Source organism: Sus scrofa, chromosome 17 (assembly GCF_054392235.1).
Source record: "Sus scrofa isolate SSC_HxYL_T2T_F1_AM1 chromosome 17, Sscrofa_HxYL_maternal_Yorkshire_Landrace_v2.0, whole genome shotgun sequence".
Taxonomy (NCBI): Eukaryota; Metazoa; Chordata; class Mammalia; order Artiodactyla; family Suidae; genus Sus; species Sus scrofa.
In genome coordinates, this window is record NC_139399.1 from 33,180,001 (window position 1) to 33,199,922 (window position 19,922).

The window sequence follows — 19,922 nt, forward strand, 5'->3', positions numbered from 1 at the left end:
TATGCTGCAGGTGTGGCCCTAAGATGCAAAAAAAAAAAAGCACAAACATTCACTTGTTCAGAATCCTGTAACTAGGCAAGGACACTTGTCTCTCTCCACTGATGACGGGTGATTCGGCTGCATCTGGAGCAAGAGAGCCTTCAAAGGGGTGTTGGAACCATGGGGGTGCCAGGCCACGCTCTCCCCGAGGCCTTGTCCATAGGCCAGACCAAGCTCTTCTGCACAGACCCTGGCACAGAGGTCGGAGGTCATTCTTCCCCCACATCCTGTGGATCAAAGCAAGTCACCAGGTCACCCCAACTCAGGGGGAAATACACACAGAAGCGGAGAACTGCTTGGATTCCTTTGGGGTAATAGAGAAGGGAGCCAAAGGAAGAAAATTAATGAAATGACAGTTACTATTGCAGAGAACATTCTAAAACATGAGCCCTTGCTCAGAATTGTAAGGCTGGAAGTCTTTGGAAAGACAATTTAATGAATGCCTGGTGTTCTTAACCTGGTCAGCTTTGGCTGCACCTAGAGACCCTCGTACCAAGTAAAGTTAGTCAGAAAGAGAAAGACAAATACCATATGGTATCACTTATATGTGGAATCTAAACATGACACAAATGACCGTACCTACAAAACAGAAAACAGACTAATGGGCATAGAGAACAGACTTGTGGTTGCTAAGGGGGAAGGGGAGGTAGTGGGATGCAGGGGGATTTTGGGGTCCGTAGATGCAAACTGTCACATTTAGAATGGATAAGCAATGAGGCTCTACTGACAGCACAGGGAACTATATCCAATCTCCTATGATAGGAGTTCCCATTGCGGCTCTGCTGTAACAAACCCAACTAATATCCATGAGGATGTGGGTTCTATTCCTGGCATCACTCAGTGTGTTGAGGATCCAGTGTTGCCTTGAACTGTGGTGTAGGTCGTAGATGTGGCTCGGATGCCAAGCATTGCCATAGCTGTGGAGTAGGCTGACAACTGCAGCTCTGATTCTACCCTTAGCCTGGGAACTTCCATATGCCACAGGTACAGCCCTAAAAAGCATAAATAAATAAGTAAATAAATAAGAATATATGAGTGTGTGTGTGTGTGTGTGTGTGTACATATGTATGATTGAGTCGAGTCACTTTGCTGTACAGCAGAAATTGTCATGACATTGCAAATCAACCATATTTAATTTAAAAAATAAAAGATAAAATATGGCACAAATGAACTTATCTACAAAACAGAAACAGACTCACAGACATACAGAACAGACTTGTGGTTATCAAGGAGGAGGGAGAGGAGGTGGAATGGACTGGGCGTTTGGGCTTAGCAGATGTAACCTATTATGTGTAGAATGGATAAACAACAAAGTTCCACTAGATAGCACAGGGACCTGTATTCAATATCCTGTAATAAACCATAATGGAAAAGAAAAAAGTTAATATGGACATTAAAGAAAATCTGGCTAGCCTCAAAGTACCCGTGGATCCCTTTGAAACTGAATGCAAAACGTTGCCTGTGTGTGCTTTTTTGTTCTTGGAGGAAGGTGGGGGATCTGTAACATTTAATCCATCTTTAAAGGAGGCTATAATCCAAAAAAAAAAAAAGAAGTAAATAACTCTTATCCCATAACTGACAGGCAGCATCACCCACCTGTGGACAGAACAGTCTTGAAAATAACCACCAGCCCACAATTCTAGAGCTAAAAAAAAAAAAAAAAGGAGCTGTTCCGATAGCACCAACCCATCTTAGATTGTGTTTCTTTTCACAGAAAGCCTATAACTGTCTTCTGCAGGAAGACATTTCAGATTCTAAAGTAAAGATCACCTTTCAAGGTTGACAATGTTCTGAGAAGCCTCTTTACGGCAGAAACAAGCCAAGGTCAGGAAAGGCAGCAGGGAAGCAGGAGGGGAAGAAAAGAGAGAGGCAGATGGAAAATCCAGGGGCCTGGGCTGGCTCCGGACAAACTGAACCTTTGAAAAGAACCCAATTGCTTCAACTGATAGAATTTAAGGAAACTTCTCCAAAGCTGTCTGACCCTGTGTCTAACTTGGCTTTATTTCTCTCCGCAGCCACGGGACCCGATGCGCCGGGGAGGTTTCTGCCGCAGCCAACAACAATATCTGCGGGGTTGGAGTGGCCTACAGCTCCAAGGTTGCAGGTAGGCTGTCCCTGTTCCTGCTAAACAGCCCCAGGAGGCATCATCCTTGCTCTCTGGCCTGCGGAGAGGCTGGTAAAAATTCCCAGTGGAACGGGAGAACAGGGCTGGTAGATTTAACAGGGCTGCTATCAATAAACTTTAAAATTTCAGGCGTTCCCATTATGGCTCAGCTGGCAAAGAACCCAAAATAGTGTCATTGAGGCGGCAGCTATCTATTGGACCATGCAGCTCTAGATGGTTCTTCCTGGTTATAGTGAGTGTAAGGTGTGTGTGTGTTTCGGGGGCGGGAGGTGGGGGGGAGGTGGGTGAGAGAGCTGTAGGAAGGTGTATCAGTTAAGAATTCTTTTGGAGTTCCCGTTGTGGTTCAGTGGGTTAAGAACCTGACTAATATCCATGAGGATGTGGGTTTGATCCCTGGCCTCATTCAGTGGGTTAAGGATCTGGTGTTGCTGTGAGCTGTGGTGTAGGTCGCAGCTGTGACTCAGATCCCTGCCCCCCACCCCCTTGCTGCAGCTGTGGCTGTGTAGACTGGCAGCTGTAGCTCTCATTCGATCCCCTAGCCTGGGAACTTCCACATGCCACGGGTGCAGCTGTAAAAAGAAGAAAAGAAAAGAAACAAAACATTACCAGCACCTGGAGCCTTTCCTGTGTCCCTTATGAATTACTTACTGAATAACTACTACGATCCTGATTTTAACAGCAAATGTTGCTCGTTCCCAGTTTTTAAACTTTTTGTGGGGTTCCCATCATGGCTCAGCGGTTAACGAATCTGACTAGTATCCATGAGGACACAGGCTCGATCCCTGGCTTCTCTCAGGGGGTTAAGGATCCGGCATTGCTGTCAACTGTGGTATAGGTCGCAGACGGGTCTCATCCTGCATTGCTGTGGCTCTGGGGTAGGCCGGCAGCTAAGCTCCAATTTGACCCCTAGCCTGGGAACGTCCATATGCCATGCGTGCAGCCTTAAAAAACAACAACGACAACAAAAAAAAAAACTTTATGCAAGTGGAATTGTACTGTCTGTACTCTTTGTGTATCAGTATCCATAATATTTTTTACTGAAGTATAGCTGATTAACAATGTTGTGCCAATTTCTGCTGTACAAAAAAGTAGCCATATATATATATGTATATATATGTATAAATTCTTTTTCATATTCTTTTCCATGATGGTTTATTACAGGATATTGAATATAATTCCCTGTGCTATTCAATAGGATCTTGTTTATCCATTCTATATGTAATAGTTTGCATCTGCTAATCCCAAACTCCCAATCCATCCCTCCCCCCACTTCCTCTCCCTTGTCCACCACAAGTCTGTTCTGTATGTCTGCCAGTCTATTCCATTTCATAAATAAGTTCATTTGTGTGATATTTTAGATTCTTTTAGATTCCACATATGTGATATCATATGGTATTTGTCTTTGTCTGACTTACTTCACTTAGTATGATTATCTCTACGTCCATCCATGTTGCTGCAAATGGCATTATTTCATTCTTTTTTATGGCTGAGTAATATTCCATTATGTATATGTACCACATCTTCTTTATCCATTCATCTGTCAATGGACATTTTTGTTGCTTCCTATCTTGGCCATTGTGAATAGTGCTGCAGTGAAATTAAGAAGGCATATATCTTTTCAGATTATAGTTTTGTCTGAGTATCCATAATATCTTAATAGGACTCAAAGATGGTAGAAGATAAGAAGGTGTGTACAAATTATCGTAAATATACTCAGAACTTTTCAAAATGTTTTTTGGATTTTTTTTTTTTTTGGTTTTTTTAGTTTGGGTTTTTTTTTCCCACAGTGCATCCCATCTTTATGAAAATATATATTTTACCTAAAATCTTTTTATTAAGTCCCACGGGAAGGGTGTTTAATAAATTTCTTTTTATGGGGCCTTTAGAAATGAGGGTGGCAGGAGTTCCTGTCGTGGCACAGCGGAAACAAATCTGACTAGGGACCATGAGGTTGTGGGTTTGATCCCTGGCCTCGCTCAGTGGGTTAAATATCTGGCATGGCCATGAGCTGTGGTGTGGGTTGCAGATGCAGCTCAGATCCCATGTTGCCATGGCTGTGGAGTAGGCCGGAGGCTACAGCTCCCATTAGACCCCTAGCCTGGGAACCTCCATATATGGCAGGTGTAGCCCTTAAAAGACAAAAAGACAAGAAAAAAAAGGAAAAAAAAAAAAGAAATGAGGGTGGCAGAACACCAGAAATTTAGAAACCAGCACCACAAAAAAAGGGGGGGGGAGAAGAAAGGGGTTCATAAGCTTTCAACAAAATGCTGAAGAACAGAGTGGCTCCTAGCTCCTTCCAAGTTTTGCATCAGATTTGGTTCTTAATTTATTCAGGCTGAGTCACCCAACCTTGTTTTTCTTTTTTTACAACAGTCTCGACGTTTTTTTCCTGGTGATTTAATGAAACCATAAACATACTCTGTGCTGACACTTGCATTTCCAGGGACCTAAATAAAGCAAGAGCAACCTATACAAACCCATCATTAACCTCTTTCACAGCCATTTGCTAAGACGCTTGCCTGAGCTGGGTGCTGAATTTCACACAAGAATGCATCTGGAAGGCTCTGAAATGTAACAGGAGGGGGCTTTGCCCCCACCCCGGGTTTCAGCTCTCTGTACTTTGTGTGCCTCCAAAATGCTGGCATTAAAATGTCAGAAGCCATTATGAGCTCAGAGGAAAGAATATCACCCGGTTAATATTTTATCAGCCTGGCTCACACCTCGGGTGCTATCTAAATGAGGTGGGTTTCCTATTCACAGGACAGATGGGAGGCAACTGAAAATTTCAAGCCTGGATTTCTCATTCACGATGATGGTCTTCAAAAGAATTTTGAAGTTTCTGCATGCCCAAAGCCACTGGGCTTTTGAACAAGGGATTTTTAGAACCACTGCCTGCAAAGGGGATGAGCTAATGGCATTTGGGGTCCATTGGGGTCTTTCTCTCCATCTGTTTCTTCTACCTCTTTCTCTCATAGTCTCCACTCTGAAAACATCTGAGGAGCTCATCAGCTGTACCTAATGCTCCTGTTCTCTTTGCTTGAATTCCCTAAAAGCTAACCTGAAGCAAGGATTTAGGGTGCAAGGAGGTTTTGGGGGTGGTAACCCTGGAAGCCAGAGTGAGGGAAATAGATAGAAAGATGGTGAGGGGAGGGCCAAGAAAAGTATGTAGATGAACTGGATGCTCCTCCCATGGACAACTGGGGGTCTGGAGGGCTGTGGGGATACCTCTCAGAATTGCCCCCCAGGTGAGGCAGCTGGGGACTTTATCCACCAACTCCCATCCCTCCTTGGTGGGGGCAGGATGGATTCTCAGCCACTAGTGCCTGGCCTGTCCAGCCTGCAGCTCACATGGGCTGAGCGCGCGCGCACACACACACACACACACACACACACACACACACACACACACACACACCCCAAGCAGAAGACATGTAGCAGGGTCACTCGGACTGGGCCAGTGGATCCAGGCAGGGTGCGACAGCCTCCGACTTAACCCTGATCCCAAAGGCTAGTGAATGCAGCCTGGTACCTCAAAGACATGACCTGACCCATGGTGGTGAACCCAGATACCCACAGATCTCCCAGCAATGCTCTGAGGATCCAGAAACCAAGCCCAGATCCGGTGGGAGGTATGTCCAGCCACACAAAGATTCTGAGCAAAGGAGCCTCCTTTATCTACTCCCTTAACCCCAGCTTTGCTCCCCGGTAGCCACTCCTATGGGTCCTAAGTGCTCTAAGGCCAGAAGCTCCAGGCCCCATCCTCTGCCCGTTGGGACATCCAATGACCTCTAGGCTCTCTCTGAGGAGTAAAAGAAGCCCCGGAGAGTTACTTGAGAGTCGCAATAGAAGCAGCATTCTTTTACAGATTTAGGGGGAACATTTTGCTCATCCTGGCAGGCAATGCCAAAAGTTGGCTGGTTTTCAGTATTCTAAATGAGCCGAACCCTCCAGAGAATCTTTCAGGAGCTCTCTGAGCTAGAGGGGCCTAGAGCGCCACCTGGTGGCCAGAAAGATCACTGCTAGTCTCAAAGTGTGAGTCAAAAGTTAGGGAGGCACTGGGTCCCAGGTCTTCCTTCACCTTGTCTTCAAAATCAGGCTAAAGTTAAGATGCTGTAGAATTAAGTCCAGAAAATGAAAGGAAAGTAGAGATAAGATTCTAAAAATGAGTCTTCTGAAGGAAAAGAAGGAAAACATCATTGATCATCTCTTCATCTGCCCATCAACCTACTGGGTTACTCTTCTACTCATAAACTTTGCTCATTTTTCCATAGGTGTTCCTGTCTTTTTCTTGTTAATTTGCCTGTGTTCTTGGTATGTCTCAGATATTAGTCCCGGATCAGTTTTTTTCTTGTTGTTTTGCTTTGTCTTTTTAGGGCCACACCTGCATCATATGGATGTTCCCAGGCTAGGGGTCGAATCCAAGCTGCAGCTGCCAGCCTATGCCACGGCCACAGCAACACCAGATCTGAGCTGCATCTGCAACCTACACCACAGTTCACAGCAACACCGAATCCTTGACCCACTGAGCAGGAACAGGAATCAAGCCTGTGTCCTCATGGACACTAGTCGGGTTTGTTCCACTGAGCCACAACAGGAAATCCTAGCCCCAATCAGTTTTAATCAGTGCAGAAATCTTCACATAAGGCCACTAGTCCCTCTGGATTCCATGTATGTCATGGCAGATGGGGATACAGGTTTATTTTTCTCCAAATGGTGAGCCAATGTCCTCGATACCATCTACTTAATAATCCACCTTGTACATTTGATTTGTGGTACCACCTTCATTGTAATATTAAGTCCCCATACCCAGGTGGTTAGTCTCTGTGTAAATCTAAATTAGATGAAATTTTCTAGCAAGTGTAAGTTAGTGTAGCCACACACTTCCTACTACTGGGCCTTTGAATGTGCTCTTCCCTCTGCCCAGAACACCTGCCCCCGCTACGTTCTGCCTGGCCACCTCCTCATCATCCCTAAGCAAGTAGGTCCCCCCTAGTGTCCCTCAGCATCACCATCCAGGCCAGTTCCTCATCCACACTTGATAAAAATGCTGTATCTTGGAGTTCCTGTAATGGCTCAGGAATCCAACTAGGAACCATGAGGTTGCAGGTTCGATCCCTGGCCTCGCTCAGTGGGTTAAGGATCCAGCCTTGCCGTGAGCTGTGGTGTATGTCTCAGATGCACCTCGGGTCCCACGCTGCTGTGTCTGTGGGGTAGGCCAGAGGCTACAGCTCCGATTCGACCCCCAGCCTGGGAAACTCTGTATGTCTTGGGTGCAGCACTAGAAAAATAAAAGGCAGGAAAAAAAAATGCTGCATCTTCTCTTCCCAGCACCAGCAGTGTTGGTTACCACACATTATTATGCATGGTGCTTTGATCAATATCTTTCTCCCCAGGCAGACAACAGTCTCCACCAAGTCCACAATTCCACAAAGTCCTAATCAACCCACAGTCCCTGGAAGCCAAGCTCCCACTTAGAAACAGGCTTATCTGGATGTGTGTACATGTGTGGCTGAATCATTCTGTTGTATAGCAGAAATTACTGCAATGTTGTAAATCAACTATACTTCCATAAAATCTTTAAAAATGAAGCGGGGGAGGAAGAAACAGGCTTAGGAGCTCCCATTGTGGCTCAGCAGGTTACAAACCTGACTAGTATCCATGAGAATATGGGGTCGATCCCTGGCCTCGCTCAGTGGGTTAAGGATCCAGTGTTGCTGTGAGTTGTGGTGTAGATCACAGACGAAGCTCAGATGCAGTATTGCTGTGGCGTACTGCAGAAAGGGAGGGAAGGGGAGAAAAGAAACAGGCTTATCAAGGAATGTCTCACATTAGGAAGGCTAGCAACCTTTGCCAGGGGAATAAAATTTCCTTTAGATATTTATGTAAGGAAAGACTTGGCTGAGTTTCAAAAAAGGATAGTATGGATGGGTCTGTGCATCCTTCCTGATCCCTTAAGGTGTAACTCAGACAGCCTGAGGCTGGACGCGGGATTGTTCAGCCAATCCCAGGGCACTGGGATGGCAGACCCTCCAGCCACACCCAGGTCCCCAGCCCCTTCCGCTCCTCTCCGGTGAACCGGGGACCAATACCCAGCACCTTCCGTACCCTCACGTGTCCACAGGTATCCGGATGCTGGACCAGCCCTTCATGACGGACATCATCGAGGCCTCTTCCATCAGCCACATGCCTCAGCTCATTGACATCTACAGCGCCAGCTGGGGCCCCACCGACAACGGGAAGACGGTGGACGGGCCGCGGGAGCTCACGCTTCAGGCGATGGCCGACGGTGTGAACAAGGTAAGGTCCTTCTCGCCGCCACGCAGCCCTGGACCACGCACGCGCAGTGGTGGGGGTGCGGGTAGGGGCGGGTGGAATAGGGCTCAGGGCCGGGAGAGGACGTGAACGTGACGGTAGAGTGGAGCGAGGGGCAGGGAGGCGGCGGGGTGGGGCAGTTACCCTGTGTGTGTCAGCTCCAGGTCCTTCGAGAAATGGATCCCAAAACCGGATTCATGGTGCAGAATTATTTGAGGAAGCACCTGTGAAGAGCAAAGGGAAGGGGGCAGCAGGGGCGCAGGTCCCACTATGGAGGGGGGTCGGGGGGGGCTGCACTAGCACCCCCACACCATGCAGGCATGGCTTCTAATACACACACACACACACACACACAGATACACACACGGTGCCAAGCGGGTGGGTGCACTTCCTTCTGGTGCCCAGAGCAGCCCTGGCAGCAGGACCTCCACGCAACTGGGTGGATTCAGAGCACAGCAGCAAGGGCAGCATCCAGATGCTCTCCAGGCAAGTTGGCTGCGTTTTTGTGGCCATGCATCCCTGAGATTAGCCCGGAGACCGATAGAGACAAGAAGAAGGGCCCAAGGCCGCACCTCAAAGGGAGGCAGCCAGGAGCCAGGGTCACTACGATGGTCAGCGGCCGGTGGCCAGCAGGAGGAGGTGGCCTCTGCAACGTTGGGGCAAGATCCACCCCAGACAAGACACAACCAGGCTCCAGGGTCAGCGTCTCCCTGGGTTCAGGTCCCAGGGCCATTGCTCAGGTTTGAGTCTTTCCATCTGCAGTGACTGACCTCACAGAGCCATAGTGTTCTTGCCTGTGAAATGCTGATAAGTGTGCGTTTCTGCCGGTCACTCTGAGGTTTAAGTGGGACAGATGTGCAAGGGTTCGGCCTTGGGAGGTGCCACAAAGGGTCAGTTTTTGTCCAGGTCATTACGGACTGTAACCAACGGCCCCAAAACTTGGAGGCATAAAGTACAGTGTTTCCTTAAACTTGTGGACTCTATGGTCAAGAATTCAGATGGGAGGAGTTCCCGTCGTGGCTCAGCAGTTAGAGAACCAGACTAGCATCCATGAGGACATGGGTTCAATCCCTGGCCTTGCTCAGTGGGTTAAGGATCCGGCGTTGCCGTGAGCTGTGGTGTAAGTCGCAGATGTGGCTCAGATCTGGCATTGCTGTGGCTCTGGCATAGACTAGCAGCTATAGCTCTGATTAGACCCCTAGCCTGGGAACCTCCATATGCCGCAGGTGCAGCCCTAAAAAGACAAAAGACAAAAATAAATAAATAAATAAAATGCATCTGTTCTATGTATATGTTTAAATTGTTTAGTCTGTATGTGGAAAATACATAAATCCATTACTGATATATTTAGAACAATAAAAGAGGTATATGTACAAAATACTATATACTTAACAGTAGCCCAGAAGGGAAAAAAAATTTGAAGAAAATTAGGGTGGACTACTGAAGGCAATTTTTGGGAAAGAGTTACAATATACCAAATATTGAGGGGTTTTGGTTTTCTTTTCATTTTTCCACAGTAGTCACCATCCTGTACATTAGCTCCTCAGAACCTATTCATCTTATATTTGGAAGTTCATACCCTCAGACCAACATTTCCCATTTCATTGCCTCTCCCTCAGCCACTGGTAACTACCATTCTACTCTCTGGTTCTATGAGTCCAGGTTTTTTAGATTTCACATATAAATGATACCATGTGGTGTTTATCCTTCCCTGTCTGGCTTATTTCCCTTAGCAAACTGCCCTCGATAACGCCCATCCACCTTGTCACAAATGTCAGGATTTCCCTCTTTTTAATGACTGAGTAATATTCCTTCTCTATCCACTATGCGTCAGTGGACACTTAGGTTGCTTCCATGCCTTGGCGATTGTACATAATGCTGCAATGAACATGGGGGTGCAGATATCTTTTTGAGTTACTGTTTTCATTTTCTTCAGATGAATATCCAGAAGTGGTAGGAAAGGCTAGCCAGTTTGCCTCCAGCAGGAACCACTCTGCAAGTATAGTTTATGCTCCAGGGCCCCAGCGAATCAGGTCAAGGCTGTATTTTATTCCAGACCACATTATTTGGGGGTTCCTTCCTTTCCCTTCCCCCATTCAAAAGCTTATCCTGAGCGCTCTCCCTCAGTATGTCTGGTGCCCCCGGGCCTCTGCCTGGGGCTGTGCTTCTAGGGAACCCACGGTATTACATTAATCCACTAGGGTTCGCTCTTCCTTTTGGCTACCTGGAAGCTCAGAACTAAGTTTGTGCCTAACAACATAAACTTTTTTAGGCTAGGTTTCCTGCTGCCTCTCCAATTTCTCCCCGTCTTCCCCAACCATAGCCTCCAAAATCATTCCTTAGCAAAAGTTCTTGTATCCTTTTTTGTATTTCTATTCAACCTAAGCCTCTGAACACTAAGCAGTGTAAAATTTATGGGGAAAAAAAAAAAGGATGAAATGAGCTTAATTTGATTAGATTAAATTTAGCTGGAAAAATTCTAACTTTGGATCTTCAAATTGTTGCCTGCTTACACACATTCCCAGTCTTAATGGACTAAAGCATCTCACTGGACAAAAAATTGACAGCATCTGGGTCCCAAACAATAGTCCAGAATAAGTCAAACAAAGTACAACCCATGAGAGCAGGGGCCAGTCAACCTTGGACCACAGGCCAAGTGGGGCCCACAGCTGTCTTTGCAAATTGAGTTCTCCTGGAACACAGCCAGGTCCATCAAGGCCTTTGTGTCTTCCCAGCCATGATTTCTCTTTTAGACACAGCTGTCACAGGCTTCACAGGGAAGGAAGCCCGAGAGGCGCTGAGTGAATGGAATCATTACTCAGAGTCCTGGGTCTGGTGCTGGCCTGTCCACCCCTCCATCCACACTAGACAGCACACACTGCCTTGCTTCTGCTGCTGCCAGGATTCTTTTACAAACTAGCCTGAGAGTTCCCATTATGGCTCATCAGTAACGAACCCGACTAGTATTCATGAGAATGCAGGTTCGATCCCTGGCCTCGCTCAGTGGGTTAAGGATCCAGTGTTGCTGTGGCTGTGGCATAGGCCAGCAGCTGCAGATCCGATTCGACCCCTAGCCTGGAAACTTCCATATGCCTCGGGTGCAGCCCTAAAAAGATCAAAAAAGAACTAGCATGAACAAGTGGAGCACTGAGCTTGGGAGTCAGGAGGCCTGAGTTCAAACCTTGATCCTGGCCCTCACTGGCCAGGGACTGTCAGACTGGTCACTTACCTTCCCCACTCTTCATTTTCTTCTTTTGAAAAACAGTCCAATCAGTGGTTCTCGAAGTGTGGCCACCGACCCACCTGAGAGTTAGTGAGAAAGGCAGAACCTCAGCCCCCCCACCCACCCACCTGATGTATCAGAGTGTGCATTTTAACAAGATCCCGTTCAAGTTGGAGAGGTGCTTCTCTAGATATCTCTAAAATATGTATTGTGTAACCCTAAGATACTAAGACCGTAAGATGTGTGGTTTCTAAAAAGCCACAGTGATGAGAAAAAGGCAGCCTAGGTGACTCATTTCCAGAAGCAACGGCACTGCAGTTCCTTGCTGGATGGATTGATAACCAAACCATACCCTCCAGTTTGTCTCTGAGTTGCAGACACATAGACCCAGGTAGCTCAACTAAAGAGGTGTTAGTTGGAAATCCTCTTGTGGTTCAGTGGAAACGAACCCGACTACTATCCATGAGGATGTGGGTTTGATCCCTGGCCTTGCTTAGTGGGTTAAGGATCCTGTGTTGCCATGAGCTGTGGTGTAGGTTGCAGATGCAGCTCAGATCCAGAGTTGCTGTGGCTGTGGTGTAGGCCAGCAGCTGCAACTCCAATTCGACCCCTAGCCTGGGAACCTCCATATGCTGCACCTGTGGCCCTAAAATAAATAAATAAAATAAAGAGGTGTTAGTTGTAAGGATGCACAGAGAGAGATGAGGGCAGTGAAATGCATATGGGAAGGACCTCATACAGCCTGGGACCAGGCAGATGTTCTGGGTCAAAGGTGACTGCAGGACACTGGCCCCAAGAGTGTCCAGAGGTCCCCCCTAGGGCCCTGCAATCATGGAGGGGCCACTCTACCTCCCTGTTTTCACCAGCTTGGGGTGTCTTTCTGGAATCCATTGTTCTTCTTTCTTAAGGCTTGTGTTCACATGGGACAGCTACTAAGACATGACCCCATCAGCATCTCCTTTATCACAATGTTAGACTCTACTCCAACTGCCATCAGCCCCCCTCCAATGCTTTAAGGGGAATTTTGGCCCCAAATTAGGGGAGACACCCCTCCCCCTTGTAGACTTCCAAAATTAAAAATGTAGTTCTCTGAGTTCCTGTTGTGGCTCAATGGTAACAAAACCAACTAGTATCCATAATGATGCAGGTTTGATCCCTGGCCTCACTGAGTGGGTTAAGGATCTGGCGTCACTGTGAGCTCTGGTGTAGGTCGCAGACATCACTCAGATCCTGCATTGCTGTGGCTGGTATAGGCTGGGCAGCAGCAGCTCTAATTTGATCCCTAGCCTGGGAACTTCCATATGCCACAGGTATGGCCCTAAAAAGACAAAAAAAAAAAAAAAAAAAGAAAGAAAAAGAAAAAGAAAGAAACACGGTTATGTTGGAAATGTGGTTCTGTTGGAAAAATTCCTATTTGAAGGGTAAGAAGTCAGTCAGAGGTTGCTAATGGAGTCCTTTTCTTTTCTGGAAAACACCGCAGGACAGATGACTACACTGACCCTGGCTCTTCAGCCCTCGATGGAGAAGTTACTTCTCAGCTGTTGAATTGTTCCAAAGAGCTAAACAGAAGTATAACACCCCCTCTGTTACGGGTTGAATTGTGTCCCATGCCCCCCCCACAAAAAATTCATATGTTGAAGTCTCAACCCCAACAGCTCAGAATGTAACTTTGTTTAAAAAGGGTCATTGCAGGGGAGTTCCCATCATGGCGCAGTGGAAATGAATCTGACTAGGAATCATGAGGTTGCTGGTTTGATCCCTGGCCTCACTCGGCAGGTTGGGGATCTGGCGTTGCCGTGAGCTGTGGTGTGGGTGGCAGACACGGCTCAGGTCTGGTGTTGCTGTGGCTGTGGTATAGGCAGGCAGCTGTAGCTCCGATTCTACCCCTAGCCTGGGAACCTCCATATGCCTCAGGTGCTGCCCTTAAAAAAAAAAAAGGGTCATTGCAGATGTAATTGGGTAAGATGACATCATACTGGAACAGGGAGGGCCCCTAATTACTTATAAAAAATGAAACCTTGTCTGTATAAAAAAGGAAAACTTGAGCTCCTGTTGTGATGCAATGGAATCGATGGTGTATCTGCAGCAGCAAGGACACAGGTTCCATCCCTGGCCCAACACAATAGGTTAAGGATCCAGCATTGTTACAGCTGTGGCGTAGGTCACAACTCTAGGATTTGAGCCCTGGCCCAGGAACTCCATATGCTGTGGGGCAGCCAAAAAAAAAAGGGGGGGGGATAACTTGAATCAAATAAAACTTTACAGAAAGAGTACCTTGGACAGAGACTCATCTATAGAGAGAAGACCCTGAGAAGATGCAGGCAGAAATTAGGGAGAGGCCTCTATAAGCCAAGGATGGCCAGTGATTCACCGAAACCACCAGAACTGGGGAAGAGGCATGGAGCAGATTCTCCCTCACAACCCCCAAAAGAAACTACCTCTGCTGACCTCTTGACCTTGGCCTCTGAGCCTCCAGAGCTGCTAGACAATAAATCCCTGTTATTCACACCCCCAGCTGGTGGTGCTTTGTCACAGACTCAGGCAACATGGAAACCACACGGTCACTTATCCATGTTACTCTTGATGTCGCCTGGTTCTCTCTTGTGTAGTCAAGACGGCAGACATGTGATCCAATTCCAACTGTTTTTCTTCTCATTTGGGACCATGTGGGTGCCCTTCCTCCATTCTCTAATGCCATCCCTCCAAGAAGAAGCATGACGTAGGACTAGGAGAGAAAAATGTTTCCGAGGTAGGCGCGGGGCCAAGCTGGAGTTGGTTCTTGATGACATCACCCTGGTAACTTGAACTTCAACATGGAAATTGGCATATAAAACTCTGACACGTGCCCCTCAGAGAGCCAGTTGTCAGACAGTTAACAGCACACACCTGGGTGGAAGACCCTGCTGGTTTCCCTTTAGTGTTAGCATCTAGATACCTACTTATAGTCCCCACTGAGAGGAAGACCCAGCTTTGCCTTCAGGGGTTCAGAAATTCCCTTCAGGAAGAAGAAAATCAGCTAAAGCACCATGGTTTTGTGTTTCCCCAAAATGACAAGGCTCCCAGCCGTAGTCTCCAGTTACCTGAGACTATGGAGGTCAATTCCTTTAGGGAATTCAAGAAAAGATCTCACATCCTAGGCCATTCAGCACCTGTGCATTTAACAAAAGGATCCCAGAAACACAAGTGTGAAAGTCCTTGCAAGTGGACAGCTAAACATCAATTGCTACACTTGGACCATTATTTAGGAAATAATGATTTATTACAAGGTTATGTCAATCAGCCGTCAACATTCAGCCTGTCTGAGACAGCCACAAGGATCCTTGACATTTGATTGGTCAGTGCAGTTCACAGAGGGGGTTTACCAGTAGGCTGGGCTTGAGGGGGGTGTGGCACAGAAGCTAATGAGGCTGCCCCATTTTAGCACTTAGACCCTTAGGAGTCCATGCAGATGGCTCGTTTCCCTACTGCATTACTCACTGTGTGGCTGCAGAGAAATGGTGGCACATCCAAGTCCAGGACCAGGTGACAGCAGGTACCCAGGGGAGCACTTGGCAGATGTCCCCCTTCCTCATCAGACATGGATTTTCACTGAGAAGCCTTTTTTGACATCCGAGACAAAAGAGAGTTGGGGAGTAGGTGACATCTGGCCTCAGTTGGAATTTACAATGCAAATAGGCTCAGTGCAGTTAACCCCAGGTGGCTCCTGTCATTTTCCACAAGATTTTGAACTGCTCCGTTGAGTCTCAAGGTGGGGAATTTCTCTCTCTTCCATCCGTAGTGTCCCCTGCTGCAACTAAAAAGGCTCTCTCAAGTGTGTTTGTTCTGCAAAGCATGCCGAAACTTAAGAGAAAAAAATGTTATGACTTATCTTCAGATGACAGCATGTAAATATTTCAGAAATTGAAATGAGTATGGTGAAAAATACACAATTTCTCATTTGACTTTCCCCCAAGCTGTGGGAAGGATTTTTTCCTGTTTCAAGGTGACTTTTTTAGACAGTGTTATAGAATTTGTGAGAGCAATGGGATATTATACATGAGCAAAGATTTCCTCCCAATTATTTCAGTTGTCTGGTCTAGTCTAAAGAAAAATCCACCTCTGAATGGTGATCCCAACAAAGGAGTCAGATAATTACCTATTACACTAAGGATGATCTTAAGCTTGTCTTCAAATTTTAGTCTCTCAGATAGGTTTTATTGGACCAACATTGTAATGATAAAAAGGAAGAGGAAGAGGAGTTCCCACTGTGGCTCAGTGGTTAAGGAATCTGACTAGGAACCATGAGGTTGTGGGTTCAATCCCTGGCCTTGCTCAGTGGGTTAAGGATCTGGCATTGCTGTGAGCTGTGGTGTAGGTTGCAGACGCAGCTCGGATCCCGCATTGCTGTGGCTCTGGCCTAGGCCAGCGGCTATGGCTCCGATTCAACCCCTAGCCTGGGAACCTCCATATGCCACGAGAGTGGCCCAAGAAATGGCAAAAAAAGACAAAAGAAAAAAAAAGGAAGAGGAAGAGGAAATGGAGAATAAGAGAACTTTTCAGGGGTATACTATTTGCCACAGACCCCACCACCCCCAATTGTCTGACAGCTGCTTCTCACATAAACATCACTTAGGGACAGCTGCTTAGGGATTTGCATCTGCATCTCCTAAGTTTGTTCAATCAATGCTTAAGGAAGGCAGCAAGGAGGGGGCATAAAGCAGAAGAAGGAAACTTTTTCAACCTTTACCTCAGTGTTTTCCACTTTAACTGTACATGTTGAATTTACAGTTAAGGCATCCTTCACATTTACATATGGGAGAAGGAGACCGCTGAATGATGAGATATCCAGCAATTGCCATCTTAGTTCGGGATCCCCCAGAAGCAAACCCTGAGACAAAGACTGAGTTCATGTAGTTGATTAGGGACATAAAGGGGATACCAGGAGTGAATGCAGAGATAAGAGACAGGGAAGAAAGGATTGAATAAAGGATGTGTTAGTGAGCCAGCTACCACTGTGAGCACCTGGCACTTAATCCCATTGGGAAGCTGGAAAATGTGCAGAACACACGCTGAAGTTATCTCACCTAGCAGCACGGGACCTGGCATCAAAGTCATTGGCTGAGATTGTCCCCAAGAGACCTAAACCTCCCAGCACTTTCAGCCCAGGTGCAGGTGCGCAGGGCAGCCTTCAGCCTCTTGGGGGAAAGCCCTTACGCAAAGACATGCCCGAACTGACATCTGGAAATCCCCAGTGCATGAGAAGCCATAAGGTCTCAGGAATGTGGGTGACACTCACTGCCATCTACTGCAATCTCCAGAGTGCAGTTTGAGCAAAGCCCAATCCAAACTTGGAGTCATCCCTCCCTAGGTAATAAAAGACCAACATGGCAATGTGTTTTCTGGTCAGAAAAGGATGTAGCCCCTGAAGAGAGACCGATGGGAAACAAAGCCCAGCCGGTATGGCACCCAGCATCTTACATCTGTCACCAGAAGAAGAACTCAGACGCCACTAGAGGGTCTTGAAAGTGATACCTGATTCATGAATTCCTTTCCACATCTTAAGGAAATGCACCCAGGACCACCCTGGCACATCTCCGGCTGGCTCTGATGACTATGATTTCTTATTAATCACACCTCAGGGTTGCTACCAGAGGGAACATCTTAAGAATATTTAAAGACAAAGCAACTGAAAATCCTCTGAGGCACAGATGAGACAGAGCACTGATTGTTTATTTCCTGGGAGGTTGCAAAGGGCTCAAGCACACATCCCAGATCTTTGAGCTGGAATGTCAAGGGGTCACTTACAAGACCATGACTCAAAAGCCACCATCTAGGAAGGGGGGTGGGGGGTGGCGGCTGCCCAGGGAGACAGTGATTAATCAGGATGGGTAAGGAGAGGCTCTGGTGCCCCCTGCTGAAATGTAATCAGAGCAGCGGGTCTGACACGGTGGCAGCGAGTGCCAGGGCCTCTGGCAGCAATGATGCTTCCTGCCAACGAGCTCTCAAGACTCCTCCGCCAGCCCTGACTGATGCTCTGAAACCAAATGAAGGCTCCCACCTGAGCAGCGGCTGCCGCCACACAGAGTCTGCAGTTCAGCCTCTGAGATGGTAGCTGCAGTTACAACTGCTCCTTTTGTTTCCAATAAGGAGAAATGAGAGGAAAAGCTGGTGGGTTTCTGGGGATCCTTCCTAAGTTAGGTGGGGCAGCCAGCCAGTCTGACTGAGCAGAATTTTCCAGGCTTCAGCACTGAAAGCCCAGCTTCCCAGGAACTCTCTAGTCCCTGGCAAATCAAAACAGTTGTCACTCATTTCTAAGCCTTCTTGAAGGTGGTGACCCATCTGCACCCAGTGAGAAACCCAAGCACTGACTGGGTTGAGGGATTGATGTGAACGTATGCCTTCAGCAACCCCCATGACAGCAGAAAGGTTCATCACAGGGTGTGTGGATCCTGCTAGAAAGAAACAGGATTGCACAGGGGTCATATCCAAGGCAGATATTCAGCAAGACAAGTCATAATTAGAGGCAGCTACACATGTGGTGAAACACAGCCCAAGTGAGGGATTTAATCAGAGGCTACAGTATCTGACACCCCACCCACTCCTGCTGAACATCACAGAACCAATGGGGGCTCAAGGCAGACACTGCAATCCCATGGCCCCGATGCATTGGTCCAGCTGCATCTTCCTACACATCAGCAGTGGGGCACCGAGGGAGGCAGCCCCCAGTCCCAGGGCTCGCAGCCCAGACCATGGGACCGTGGTCAATGCACTGTCCTGGGGGTACATTCACAGGGGTCTCCAGAGGCAGAAGAGAGGGAGACACCTCATCAGCTCGTACTTGGTTGGCTTTTTTCTCTTCCCCACTGCTGTCTCTCCTGCTCACCTGTGCTTCCGGAGATTCCCCTCATAATTAACTACCTGCTCCCATGCGGGTCAGAGTCATTTAGAAGGGGCATAAATTTAGACCAACCCCTTCTCCCTGTGAGTGCAGCCAGCAGTTCTCTGAAAATGAGCCCGGCTGGTGGGGCAGGGGATGCAGGCTTCCATCACCCTTATTTTTTTTTTTTTTTTCTTTTTAGGGCCAAACCCGCAGCACATGGAGGTTCCCAGGCTAGGGGTCAAATTGGAGCTATAGCTTCTGGCCTATACCACAGCCACACCAACATGGGATCTGCGACCTACACTATAGCTCACAGCCACACCAGATCCTTAACACAGTGAGCGAGGCAAGGCATCGAACCCAAAACCTCATGGTTGCTAGTCGGATTCGATTCTGCTGCACCACGACGGGAACTCCCCATCACTCTTGTTTAAGGGTGACTTATGACTTCACCACCTCCAACACTCCAAGTACAGGAATGAAGTGAATAAAGAATGAAAACATAAAACAGCAGATACCAGGAAATATAATTCAATCATTGATATTGTGCCAGAGAGGGGCTTTCTAAACATAAAAGCAAAGGGAAAATATTTACCTTCCTCCCCCCAAAAGAGTAATAAATATTACTTACAAAACCTTTCAAAATTTATGCAAGTCTGGTCATTGTTAAAGCTGAGCAATGGATACATGGGGATTCATTATACTATTCACTCTACCTTTTGTGGTGCTTAAACGTTTTTCAAATTAAAAGGCTTTTATTCATACTAAAAAAAAAAAGCAATTCAGTAGGTGGTTAAGTTGTCAAGAATCAGAATATACATCTAAGGAAAAGTGAAAACAGTAAGAATTCTAATATTACACAAATGGCTTGGGATAAACTTTTCAGGAACTGCATACACAGAGAGGTTTTTTCTTCTTTTATTTATTAATTTATTTATTTATTTATTTTGGGGGGCCATACCTGCAGCATGTGGCAGTTCCCCGGCTAGGGGACTAATCAGAGCTGCCAGCCTACACCAGAGCCACAGCAACACAGGATCCTCACCGTGCCTTCAACCTACACGACAGCTCACAGCAATGCCAGATCCTTAACCCACTGAGCGGGGCCAGGAATCGAACTGGAATCCTCATGGCTACTAGTCAGGTCCATAACCCACTGAACCACAATGGGAACGCCTACAGAGAGTTTTTTTAAATGCTGTATCTGATATAAACTAAATGGACCTGAACATGATGATCTGTATCAGTCAGGAGAGGCTATATTAAGCTGTGATAACAAACCATCCAAGAGCTCAGAGGCTTCAAAGCACAAAGGTTTATTTCTCAATTGGCTACTCATCCATCATGACCAGTAGGGGGCTCTG

At 47.0% G+C, this 19,922-nt stretch overlaps 1 protein-coding gene across 2 annotated transcripts in view; it reads left to right on the forward strand.

The window, feature by feature from the left end:
* Window positions 1-19,922, forward strand: part of PCSK2 (proprotein convertase subtilisin/kexin type 2) — a 239,841-nt gene that overhangs the window by 193,578 nt on the left and 26,341 nt on the right. The window contains exons 7-9 of one of the 2 annotated variants that reach the window (XR_014831821.1): window positions 2,055-2,143; window positions 8,286-10,798; window positions 12,314-13,063. Coding sequence is in view for 1 of the 2 variants with exons in the window: in NM_001004044.1 (NP_001004044.1) it covers window positions 2,055-2,143; window positions 8,286-8,461 (265 nt within the window). In the remaining variant the exon portion in view is untranslated. 2 annotated transcript variants of the gene reach the window in all.